Source organism: Tursiops truncatus, chromosome 6 (genome assembly GCF_011762595.2).
Source record: "Tursiops truncatus isolate mTurTru1 chromosome 6, mTurTru1.mat.Y, whole genome shotgun sequence".
In the NCBI taxonomy this organism is placed as follows: domain Eukaryota; kingdom Metazoa; phylum Chordata; class Mammalia; order Artiodactyla; family Delphinidae; genus Tursiops; species Tursiops truncatus.
In genome coordinates, this window is record NC_047039.1 from 34,492,577 (window position 1) to 34,505,985 (window position 13,409).

Consider the following 13,409-nt stretch of genomic DNA (forward strand, 5'->3'; position numbering starts at 1 on the left):
TCCTCAGATGTTTAGCACTTAGCTTTCTGTTTAAGAACACAAGCTTGAGGAACTGTGTCAGTCAAATCCTCTTTTTATTATATCGAAAACAAAATAGTAAGCAATAAAGAGAATCCAGAATGAGAATAAGTGAAATAGAGTCATAACTAAAAGAAATGGAAATAAATAAAAGAAAATCTAAAAAGTGGTGGAAATTGACGTGAATAAAGTAAAAATAACCCAAATGCACTTTCACAGGCTATGAGAATCACCAAAGGGAACATATACATAAATCATGACAGAGTGAGGGTCTCTTGGAAATAAGACAAGATTTTTTACGAGGATAAAAATGGATGAATTTTAAAGATCTTATACCCATGAAGCAGCCAATATTAAAGAAACAATAGCATTGTTGAAATAAATGTTTAAGATCAAAGGGTAACATACATCTGCATAATTTCCGTAAGATTGGTTGAAAGGAAAAAAAAAAGCTACCTCAGTCCTTGTTTAAATATTGCTGCCTGCCAAGGATTTTGGTTATTAATTTTCTCTCAGGTTGAGGAGACAAGGACTGAGAAAAATTATTTGGATTTGAGCGTCTGGAAGATCTATGTGATTCCTACTGTGCATTAACTAGTTGGACCTTAACGTTGGAGGGACATGCATTAAAGAAAGCGAGTAAAATCAGAGAATGGGGTCTTCTGGTAAATCTCATACTTTGGTTTGTAAGAAAACTTGTATACACGGAAGTTTACCAATTTTCCGGAATCAGAAAATAATAAAATACACATAACGTTAACCAATTTGGAATCCTACCCCTACCTTCCTTTCCCCTCTCTATCCAGTGAGTTAGCTTCTCATACCAGCTCTCGATTTACCCGAGCAAACACTGTTTATACCGAAGGCCCTGGCAACGCTTCTGCCTCACCCCCAGTTCCGGCCGGGCTCCCCAGCTCCAGGAGCCCCAAACACAGGTTCCAGAGGCCAGCACGGAAAGCACAGCCGGACTCTCGAAGGCGTGGGAACCGGAGCGGGGCGCTCCTCCTCCCAGGTGGGGCGGAGCCGGGCCTCGCTGGGCAAGTGCGTGAGGCCGCGCCGGGCGCTCAGTCGCGGCGGGCGTTGGTGCGCGGGGCTAGGGGCGCGCTCGCACCGCTCTGGGGCTGAGCCCGGCCAGGGTCCGCGCGCGGAGCCACGTCGGAGCGCGCCGTCCCGACCCACCAAGGCGCTTTGCCCCGCCCCGACGTTCTCGCCAGTGGCCTAACCTGCTTGACTCGCCGCAACTCCCGGCGGCAGCAGGTGGCCTCGGTCTCGCCGCCGTCACCGCTGCCCGAGCGGGCCGCGCGGCCCGGAGCCCTCTCGGTCGCCCCCGACAGGCGGGATGGAGCCGGACGGGGACCTGGAGGAGCTGGCCCGGCTGCGCTCCGTCTTCGCCGCCTGCGACGCGAACCGCTCGGGGCGCCTGGAGCGCGAGGAGTTCAGCGCGCTGTGCGCGGAGCTGCGCGTGCGGCCGGCCGACGCCGAGGCCGTGTTCCAGCGGCTTGACGCCGACCGCGACGGCTCCATCACCTTCCAGGAGTTCGCGCGCGGCTTCCGCGGGGCCCACCGCGGGAGACGGCGCTGGGGCCGGGGGCCGCGGGAGCCCGCGTTCACTGCGGCCCTGGTGGGGTCCGACCCCGGGGACAGCCAGGAGGACGAGGGCGACGAGGACGCGGCGGCGGCACTGGCCGCCCACTGGGACTCGGCGAGCCCGGGCCAGGCTTGGCAGGACTTCCAGGCGCGACTCGGGGACGAGGTCAAGTTCATCCCCAGGTGCGTGTGTGGTTTGCAGAGCGGAAGGTGGTGGTGGTGTTTCTGTCCTCCCTGGGACGCTGCCATCTCTCCCTCTTACACTCGGAGTGTGCAGACCCAGTGGACCCTTTCTCTCTCTCTCTCTCTCCTCTGTCTCTCTCTCTGTCTCTCTGTCTCTGTGTCTCTCCCTCTCTCTCTGTCTCTCCCTCTCTCTCTCTCTCTGTCTCTCCCTCTCCCTGTGTCTCTGTGTCTCTGTCTCTTTGTCTCTGTCTCTCTCTCTCTCTATCGCTTTCCTCCTTTCACCGACGCACTTTTAACTCTTCCAAGACGGGATCCCCTAGAGTTAAGGAAAAGGAATGCGTTCGGAGTCATAGTTCGGGGAGAAAGTTTCACCTGCTCATTTCTCAGTTTCACAAGCCGGAGTGAAATCCACAGCGTCCGGAGATTCTTCCGGGACGCTGGTTTAGGAGCGCTCCCCGAACCTCAGAGACTTGATTACCTCACCTCCTACTCCTGGCCTCCAGGCTGCACCCGGAGCAGCAGCGCTCGGTGACCCGGTCTGCTAGCCAATTTGCCATTCTCTATGGTGGTTTTTGTGTTTGTTGTTTTCCTGCTACTACGTAGAAAACGACATTGTTGCGCATTTATATTGCTGCAGGTTCAGGGCATGGTGGGAAAGATATTCAGGTTTTATTGAGATTAATTTGCATCTGTCTCTGCCTAGAGTCATGGTATGTCTTGAGCTATTTTCACTTCTTCCTCAGGCACTACAAACATCTTAATACTATAAAATGTTTTTCTGCTCTCTGGATTTTCATTGAAATTTTATGCATCTCTGGTTGTCATTATTAGGAAGATCTGAACATTTTGCTTGGCAGTTCACATATCTGAGACATAAGACTCAGAAAAGGAAATAGCCCTGGAAGGCAGCAGTGGCCTGGCTCACCCATTCACCGCTTAGACCTGCAGGGCTGGGAGTCCTCACTTCTTCCTCCGCCCAGCTTCTCCCTCCTGTTTGGAAAGTTCAGGAATACTGGGCATGGAAGTTTACTCACTGCAGTATAAGAGAGATTGTGTAGAGAAAGTGGGCTTGATACCCATCTTTTCTGTTACTTACAAATGAGTGAAAATGCAGTGTCTCCACCAGGGAAGTAGAAAAATTTAAACTTCGCTATAAACCATATACTTTGAATCATCTTTCATCTGTAACTTGGTTTGGGTCCAGCTAGTTTAAAAAGGTAACAATATTAAGAATAAGAGTCAGACCACACCGTATTTTACACACACACACACACACACACACACACACACTGAACTACTTTTCAGAGTTGCTAAGTCTCAGCAGCCAATATTTGACACTTAACCTTTAAATGATGAAAATGACCTTCTTAGGATCAGCATACAACCAGGTCTTAATATTATTGGTGACATCATTATTATCACGATGCCTTTCCGACTCTTGAGATGTTATTAAATGTAATGGCACCAGCGTCACCTGGTAGACTTGTGTCCTAAGTCCCTGAGAGATTAACAAGGACAATATTTGCCTTCCTGTACTCGTTCAAGTGGAAAAGAACTAAACTGAATTGCTTCACCTGATTGTTACTATGGCAGCCGTTAGCTGTTTTGGTAAATTGGGTTGCTTCTATTCTACTTCCTCATACAGCTGTTCATCTTCCCTTCCTCCCATTCAGATGTGATAAAAATCTTTCCTTATTGACAATGTCATTGCCATTATTTCAGCCAAATTAATTCTGCAAACATTGTTGAGTGCCTGTTTTGTGCCACTGTCTTAGGTACCTTCCTAGGTACTTGGAGACAAAGAGAAGGAGGAGATGTGGTTCATGCCCTCAGGAAGTTCATAGTGTGGGTGAAATACTTCTCAAAAATTTCCTCAGAGAACATGTAAAGGCAGGAGGGTTATTTGTAGAGTTATCTGCATGTATTGTGGACATAACCCAGTAAACTGCCTGCAAGCAGGAACTTTCTTTGAATTCTTGAGGTTTTACCTTAAAAAAAAGAAGTCACGTTCACTTTATAATATACTGGGGCTTGGTTTACCATAAAATATTATATATTCTTCCAGGGGGAAAATGGTCTCTCTGGGAAACTGTGCCATTTCATCTGGTGCCTTAGTTTCCCACCTGGCACTCCATCTTCCCCCAGGTGGCACTCTGTCCCACGCCTATCCTAGGGGGGTATTTGTGTACAGTTTAAGCAGAACAGATATCAGATATAGGAATGTTTGGTTCCTGCAAAGGCAAACTGTGGTAGTGATTTCCATTTCAAAGATCATTCAAACTCTTAGATCAAAATATTAAACAAATTTGGGTTAAAGTCCTCAGTCATCGATAATTGTAATATTAGAGAGAAAATAATATTGCGCTGCGAAAGAATAAAAATGCTCTCTGGGTGGTGTGTTAAATTCTCAAGTTGGTCTTCTCTTAGAAACTGAGGGACTCCTTTCCTTAAAAGTTGGGGAGGGGGAGTGTCCCGCCAGGTGTCACTGTTAACCTGAGCTGGGCAGGTGTAAATGGTCCAGAGGGTCAGGATGGGCCGTTACCACTAGTTCCAGTAAGCTGGAACTAGGTCAGCCAGCAGGTGAAACCAGAATGGCCAAGGCAATGTAGTTACTTAAGAGAATTCCAGAAGGAGGATTGTATCAGGCCAAGAAAAATCCATGAAGTGGGAAGAGAATGTCTGGGGAGAAACAGAGAGCAGAGTTGTAATTACCTAGTGAAGCCAGTTTCTGGTGTCAGGGGCATTATCTTGGTGAAAGGGAAGTTTGTATCCAGTAGGTACTCAATAAATGTACTCAATAAATATTTGCTGAATGTTCTTTGATTCCCTGCTTCATATACTGAGAATGCAGTTAGTTCATGCTGCATGCATTCTCTTCATTTCTTTTGTTGGTTCCCTCCCTATATTTTCACATTCTGGTGAGAGCTGGTATCTTCCGAGATTGGCAAGGAGAGAAGGATATAGGGTGTGTGTGTCTGTGTGTGTGTGTGTGTGTGTGTGCATTGAGCATTCGACTGCGGCGGGGTCATGACAGGAATTCACCTCTCTCCTCTCGTCAGAGCCGAAGCTTTTCAGAGTGTTCTCAATTCCATTTGTAGCGATTTGAGTGTCATTTGTGGACTGATTCACTTTAACTTAGAACCCCACGTTCTCACAAACAGAAATGCGAGGGTCCAGCTGGCACCAGAACCACAATGGACTTGTGAATGGGCACCAGTTTTGCCACAATAGCCAGATTAGACCCAGGGTGGGTGGGGGCCTCTGGTGTAACAGGGGTTAGCGTGATTGGTGACGTGCCAGACAGGGCTGGGGCGGGACTTGTTCAGGCACCAAAATCAGACCTGTGTGGTCAAGCTGTTTCACATGATTTGTGCCCTTTCTACACACACAACGCTGAAGAAGAGTCTTCTGTTGAATAACTTAGAAACAAGAAATTTAATTGAGAAGAACCAAAACTACCCACGTGTGAACTGTTATGTGGATTGTCAAAAAGGTTTACTTCGGCACGTCCACATAACTATGAAGATGATGTCTAAAATGGAGAGGAAAAGCAACAGGTGACACCAATCCCGCTTAACTAGGACGTTTTAGAAAACACGAAGCTACAAGTAGGCAGAGGCATAGCTTCATGGTCAGGGACTCCTTTACATTTCCCTCTCTTGGGGTCCACTTTAGGGCTTTTGCCTCTGATCGTCTTCTTTTGTAATAGTGCAGTTGCTTCAAAAGCCCACTTCCCCTTAATGGTATGGTGCTTGGCAGGATGGGAAAGGGAGAGGAGAGATGGACGCAAAGGGAGAGGTAAACACAGAGAGGGCTGGAGACACAGGGTGAGAGGAGGCAGAAGACAAGCAGACAGAGAGACACTGATTGATTAGATAGTGCCTCACTTGTCCCTCTCTTCCCACTCAGTGAGGGTATGGCCTTGAGACAGCTTGGGATGCGAGAGTTAAATCAGCTCTTCTCTGTTTGATCTCAGCTCTTGAGTATCTTCCACATGTGAGCATCTGGGTGCTTTGGACTGGTTTTTTTGTTGTTTTTTGTTTTTGCGGTACGCGGGCCTCTCACTGTTGTGGCCTCTCCCATTGCGGAGCACAGGCTCCGGACGCGCAGGCTCAGCGGCCATGGCTCACGGGCCCAGCCGCTCCGCGGCATGTGGGATCTTCCTGGACCGGGGCACGAACCCGTGTCCCCTCCATCGGCAGGCGGACTCTCAACCACTGCGCCACCAGGGAAACCCCTGGACTGTGTTTTTAATGTTTGAAGATAAGTATATTTTTTTCACCCATATTGCCAGTAATATCTGCTACTCATCCAAGGAGATAGAGATTGGTTCCAGCCTTGAGGCACCATAGTGGGTTGGACTTCAGTCCTGGAAGAGGTTCAAAGATGTTTTTGACTGTGTGTGATGCTTACCTTTGGCACTGGCTTTGAGGCCTATCAGTGTGCTAGCCACAAGCTTTCCAGAGATTTCCTGCCGTTTCTGCATTCAGAACTGGGGATATATATATATGTATGTGAGTGTGTGTGTGTGTATATATATATATATATATATATATGTATATCTTTATATGTCTCTATCTCTATATATAGATTATATATATCTTTATTTTCTGTTTCTGGTCTGTTGCTGTTTGGTTTTCCTCTTCAGTATATCCTCTATCACAATTATGTGTCATTACTCTACTGCTGAGTGGGAGAAACCTGTCCATTTAAAGCACAGCTCTTCCTTGAACCATCCAAACCTTGCTCCTGGGCCTAGCAGGAGTCTCTGTATGGCTTATTTTTTATGAGCTCTGCTTGCGTGTGGTGGCCCCTTCTGGTTCTGATATTTGAATTTCATCTCGAGGTAGTAATTTCTTTTTGGCCTCCCGGCCCCAGAAAGGTATTCTGGGCTCCCATCCTTAGAGGACTGCCAGTTTTGGCCATACAGACAGTGGCCTGCTCTGACCCTCAGATCTCACTGATTGTTCAGAGCTCTGCTGGCAGGTTTTGGTGAGAGATTGTTTACTCAGCCCTTATGGTATGGGTAAAAAGAAAAAGGCTTAAGATGGGGTGTCATTGGAAGACTACCCTCCAAGGACCACAGACTCTTCTCTAGCTTGTCTTTTAGCCTGAAGTTTTCATTTACTTCTCTCCGGAATCACTGTTCAAATACACGGTCACTTTGAGCTTGTAAAACCTGTTTCTTGATTTCTTCCCAGGTTACATGATTTTATTTCATTTGTAAAATGGAAGTAGCTGAATCGGGCTGATCGGCCTTGAATGGAGGCTTAGAGGCTGATGGCGGAGAAGAGAGCCTTTGATGATGGGGGAGGTTAGGATGCTGAGGTGATTCAAACGTCTGCTTTTTTCTCCTACTTTCTTGCTTCATGTGTAGCTTGTGAAAGCTTAGTTGCACCTGGCTGCAGTATATCGTTGGAGGGAAGAAATGGGAAGAGAGTATTTATCGTGGGTATTTGGGCTGCTCCTATCTGACTCTGTTAGTCTCATATCACGTTGTAAAATGGAAAGTAAACACTGTTTCCCAGAGGAAAGCTGTAATGATGGAATGACACGTATGATTTCTTTGATATTAATTCCTCAAAAAAACAGTTTCACTGCTTCAACGGGTAAATATTTGGGGTCTTTCAAATTATAATTGCCTTTGTCAGAGTAATTATAAAAAGAGAAAAGTGAATTTTAGCCCTTAAGGCCTTATGTATATGTCTTATAAAAACAAGACATATAGATGCAGAGCTCAGACGTGTTTCTTTCATTCTTTCTCTAATTCCCTCGGTATTCATGTGCCTGCCAGTGTCCCAGGCACTAGAGAGACTCCTTCATAGACCTGACCTTCAAGGAGCTCATTGTCTCACGTTTTTAAATACTTAGGAGTTTCTGACATCTGAAGGACCTGAGATGCAGTATAATAAATGCAGAAAAATACCTCAGGGCACATCTCCAGACTATGGACATTTCATGTCAAGAGTGTTTCTCAAATTGGGGGCCCTTTGGGTCTTTATGTGTATGCTTGGCAATCTTAGAAGACTAAACATTTATGTTTTCATTTTATGTTATCATTATATGATAATATAAAACAAATTAATTCGAGCACATTTGGAATCACCTGGATGACTCTTACATGACAGATTTGGCTACACTGTTTCAAAACCTGCCTCTGTGTTTAAGATTGTATGGCATCTGTTCCTTGTCATGCATGGGCTGATGAGGAAGGCACAACAGTGGACTTGGTGCAAGTGATGTGTCCACGTAAATTGAAAGTGACCAACAACACAGAGTGTTGGGTTGTCTGTGTCCTCAATGGAAAAGTGATCAGGGAGTGGGGTTTTGATCCTGTAAGTGTGGCTGGAAAGCACAGCACACAAGCTGCCAGGACCATACTGACATTGGCTGTGGGGGTGTAGTTTCAGTAGAAGTGCATCCCTTGTCAGTTTAAATGAATGTTGCTAATTCTCATTCCACTGATTTTGCAAATGCGTGTTGGTCACATAAATGTTTGGGAGCTATAAGTATAAGGAGTTTATATCTGGTTTATGTTTGTTTATAGTTAAGTGATGTAATATAAACAATATTTATATCAACTCTGGAATCCATAGGAGATATTTTCTTTAATAAGGTCTACATGTTTATCAAGTGTGAGAAATACTGTTCTAAAAGGACTTGAAATCCTCAAGAACTGTATAAGATTGAAAACATTAGTTTCTCTATTTTTCATTGCTTATCGATCTCATCCGTCATTTAAATTGAGGGCATAATATTGTGGAAGAAGTTCATCTTAAATTGTTCCCAGTCTTAAGGATCATTTTTGTTATTTGCCCACAGAGGAAACTCTTCTTGCCTTTTCCCTATGTCATTCATTCACTGCTTCATTTAAAAAACTTTTCTTTTAATGCATGTGTGCCTGGAACTGCACCAGGAATGGGGTGCTTTAAAATGATATCCAGTCAAAACTCAAAAGTTTCTTAGACAGTTTCTCTCTCTCCAAAGGGGATGGCATCAGTGAGCGTAATGAACGGGAAGAATCACAAGGTGGGTGGTCTGGGTCCAGCTCTCACTGGGGGTCAGAAATCAAGCAGACCAAATTGCCAGATGAATGGATAAAGAAGATGTGGCACATATATACAATGAAATATTACTCAGCCATAAAAAGAAACGAAATTGAGTTATGTGTAGTGAGGTGGATGGACCTAGAGTCTATCATACAGAGTGAAGTAAATCAGAAAGAAAAACAAATACCGTATGCTAACACGGTATATATATGGAATCTAAAAAAGAAAAAAATGGTTCTGATGAACCTAGGTGCAGGACAGGAATAAAGATGCAGACATAGGGAATGGACTTAAGGACACGGGGGTGGGAAGGGTAAGCTGGGACAAAGTGAGAGAGTGGCATTGACATATACACACTACCAAATGTAAAACAGATAGCTAGTAGGAAGCAGCCGCATAGCACAGGGAGATCAGCTTGGTGCTTTGTGACCACCTAGAGGGGTGAGATAGGGAGGGTGGGAGGGAGACACAAGAGGAAGGGGATATGGGGATATAAGAATACGTATAGCTGATTCACTTTGTTATACAGCAGAAACTAACACAACAATGTAAAGCAATTATACTCCAATAAAAATGTTAAAAAAATAATAAGGCATTAATTTAAAAAAGAAAGAAAAATCAGGTGGACAAACTAAATTCAGGGAGTTTCTTCCTCTCTTCAGTAGAGCAGTTATCTCCATTTATCTTGTGTGGTGGTGTCACAGTTCCAGCAAGAGAGACTCTAGGCCCTGTCAAATTATCTCCACGTTCCCTCCTCTTACCACCCCGTGGGCTGTGACTGATGTAGTGGAGGGGGGCTCACAGACTCTGAAGCCTCCGGGGCCAGGCAGGTAACATAGACCTGGTGGAGTGGAGTTGGGGCCCAGTAGCAGCCTCTGCTTCATATGCTGGGGGGACGGACAGATGCTGCCATGCAGGACATCGGCCCAGTTTTGCCAGCGACGCCAACTTATAAAGGATGGTGAAAAATCCAGATTTTAGGTAGGAATCTCCAGTTTTGCATATTCCATGAAGGACAAAGCACAGAGGCGGGAAAGATACTTTTTCCAGTTTGCAACCCCTGTTTCCTACCTGAGAATGTGCCCTAGTAAATTCAACTGTCAGGCGTGATCTTGCTTTGAAGATTCGTGTTGATGTGAACATGTGGTTCCATGGTACCCTAACTTAGTATTTTAATCATGCTACTTCTTCCCCTTCCAAGTTTGTGGGATAGTATTTTGACCCAAAGATAGTCTGTCTGTACTCTCTTTTTTTGCTCTTGGGTGTTCTTGTAGTTTCCTGAGTTACCTTGTTCAGGCTTAACAGATGTTGCTGTACAGTATTTTCTGCCTCCAGATTTGCTGCCCTGATGGTGTGTCCTTGGAGGAGGAGGGCTGAGCTCTGAAAGCATTGAGATGTCCAGAACACCTTTTACCCTGATGTCTTTCTTTCTCTTCATTTGAAGCTGAAAGTATTTGTCACTGTTTTAAGATATGTTAAAAAAAAAAAAAAGGAATGAAATAAAAATAAGGGAATTTAGTGATGAGAGGTTATATTTTCTGGTACCACAGTGGTATTTCCTTTCATTATTGGAATATTTTGTCCTTCAGTCAAAAAAAAATTTATGGGGAGGAAAAGATGCTCATTACTAATCATCAGAGAAATGCAGATCAAAACCGTAATGGAATATTGCCTCATACCTGTTAGGATGGCTGTTATCAAAAACACAGAAAGTAACAATTGCTAGTTAGAATGTGGAGAAATTGGGACCCTTGTACATTGTTGGTGGGAATGTAAATTGGTGCAGCCACTATGGAAAACGGTATGGAGGCTCCTCAGAAAATTAAAAATAGAACTACCACATGACCCAGCAATCCCACTTCTGCATGTATATCCAAAAATATGAAATCAGGATCTAGAAGAGATATCTGCACTCCTGTGATCATTGCAGCACTAGTCACAATAGCCAAGAGGTGGAAACAGCTCAAGTGTCCATTGATAGATGAATGAATAAAGAAAATGTGGTATATACATACAATGGAATATTACTGAACTATACAAAAAGAAGGAATTTCTGTAGTATGTGACAACACAGGTGGACCTGAGGACATTAGTCACAGAAAGACAAATAAGGTATAATTCCACTTATATGAGGTATCTATAGTAGTCAACTCTTAGAAAGTTGAATGGTGGTTGCCAGGGGCTCAGGGATTGGGAAATGAAGAGTTGCAGTTCAGTGGATTATAGAGCTTCAGTCGTTCAACATGAAAAAGCTCTAGAGATCTGCACAATAAGGTGCATGTAGGCAACAATACCGTACACTTAAGAGTTTGTTAAGAATAGAGATTTCATGTTATATGCTTCTTAACCACAAGAAAAGCAAACATATGGAATACAAAATTTCTTTTTTACAGAGATAAGAAATTGGGATAGCTACAAAAGCTCTGTGTCTCATATCTTTTTGGATCAGTACCAAATACAGGCTCCGTCAAGGTTTGCCCTTTAAATATACTCACACCTGTCGTTTTCAGGTGACCAAGCAGAAACACTCAAAATAATGACACATTCTGAGAGCTCCCTCCCACCACGCACACTGAGGGCAACCGCTCTCTTCAATTTCAGTTTTTGGGGGGCATTTTATAGGCATGTTCAGCCATGACACCCCCTCGCGATCATTACAATTATGGAGCATGCTCAAAGTGACCATTTTGTTATAATGGTATCTCTGACCTAGAGTGGTTTTTTTTTAATGTCTGGATAGAAAACAAACAAGTGGGGCTTCCCTGGTGGCGCAGTAGTTGAGAGTCCGCCTGCCGATGCAGGGGACACGAGTTTGTGCCCCGGTCCAGGAGGATCCCACATGCCGCGGAGCGGCTAGGCCCGTGAGCCATGGCCGCTGAGCCTGTGCGTCCGGAGCCTGTGCTCCGCAACGGGAAAGGCCACAACAGTGAGAGGCCTGCGTACCGCAAAAAAAAAAAAAAAAAAAAAAAAGAAAACAAACAAGTGCAGATGAGTTATTCATTCTGAAATCTGGGTGCAGCGGTGGAGGTTTCACCTGCTGTGAGCCTCTTGTGGCTGCCTGGTCCAGAGGTGGAGGGGCGGTGGGAGGTTGAGGCAGCCGGCACTGGCTTGTTGCCCATCTCCTTAGGCATGGGGGTTGCACAGTGCATCCCCTGGTGTGACCCACTCACCTCGTAATTCTTGCTCCTGTAGAACAGTTACAGTCTGCTCTGGCTGAGGTGGACGAATTCCTGAGGAGTCAACCAACATTTGCTTAGAAAATCCATGTTTTAGGACGTTCATATATCATGTTTTCTAATGGACATGCCATAAACTAGTGTTCGTGTTTGTGATGCAAATATGTTTTCTTTTCCTCCTTGGGGATCTGTTGGCATAGCATGTACTTCAGTCTGGCAGAGATGGTTAGCCTGGGGATGTCAGTGAATGAATTACAGTGCATGCATTTCTACTCTAACACAGCACATGTATTCTAGACAAACCTAATGTTCTGCAAACACACAAAGGACATATGGAAAATAAAAGTAGGGATGGGGCTGATCTCTCCATATCTGTATAGCTTTGCAACCAGCATACTCAGAAAACCAGTAACAATCTGAATAAGATATTAGCACAATAAAAAAGTCACATTAGATGCTTAATAGAAACATACGACAGTCCAGGGTACCAGTACAGAAAAACTGTAAACGTTTTAAAGCAAGTATAGGATTTTGCACTTTGTTTTGTAAGGTGAAGGTAACTCGGTGGATGGAGGTACCTGGGTTGTGGCTGCTGGGTTACAGGAACAAGGACAGAATGCACAAAGACAATGCATGTGTACCGTCTGTGCTGGGAGGAAGCCCCCAGGGAATGGGCATTGTGTCCAGACTGAGTTCACCTGCAGCCGGCTGCCTTCAGCTGTGGTAATGGGCTTGCACTTGGTGACTGTTACTTGGGCTCAGAGCATCCACATGCTGGGAAATGCAACTTCCACTTCTGCGTCATTCACCTATTGACCTAAGGGATGAGCTAATTGATGCTATAGGAACATGCAGTGTGTCTGAGCAGTCCTAGTCTTGAGTGAAAATGCATGGGAGGCTAAAGCAAGGCACAAAGCCAGAAATGAGGGTTAGATTGATTCTGTGTGTACAGGTCCGGAGGTTTTATATTGGTCGAAAAGGGATAGTGCATTGCCTCTCTGCTAAAAGATGACAGTGAATAAGCTGTCTTCAGGCTAATAAATATCTGTCCACAAAAGTCCACAGGTCTGTTGGATAGGCTGTGATAGGTTCATCCTAATGAACCCTGGTGAGAATTATAACGTTATGTTGTAGGTGAGCATTTGGGCCATTAAAAAGTAACCTATTCTGTTGAAGAGTATTTTAAATTAAAGTTCTTATTTAGCAACTGAATAAGAATTCAGTTCTTATTGAATTCAATTTATTCAACCAAGTAAGCTGAATAACCTTATTCATCTGTTTTAAGCAGTGCTAGCATATACTCATGGTGAAGCTGGTACATTTGTTTATGCAATTAACCCCAGGGAAAGTACAGTGATATAAGCCACTGAGTTAGTTAGAGAAATAGAGCCAATAA

The 13,409-nt window shown here is 44.7% G+C and overlaps 1 protein-coding gene across 3 annotated transcripts in view; it reads left to right on the top strand.

The window, feature by feature from the left end:
• The first annotated feature begins 1,027 nt into the window (after nucleotides 1-1,027).
• RASEF (RAS and EF-hand domain containing) overlaps nucleotides 1,028-13,409 on the top strand; it is a 72,194-nt gene continuing 59,812 nt past the window's right edge. Inside the window, exon 1 of one of the 3 annotated variants that reach the window (XM_019940338.3) lies at nucleotides 1,028-1,788. In XM_019940338.3, the coding sequence (XP_019795897.1) occupies nucleotides 1,358-1,788 (431 nt within the window). In that variant the 5' untranslated portion in view covers nucleotides 1,028-1,357. Of the gene's footprint in view, nucleotides 1,789-6,545; nucleotides 7,117-13,409 lie in introns of those variants that run through there. The other 2 variants (XM_019940339.3, XM_073806029.1) reach the window with 2 other exon arrangements.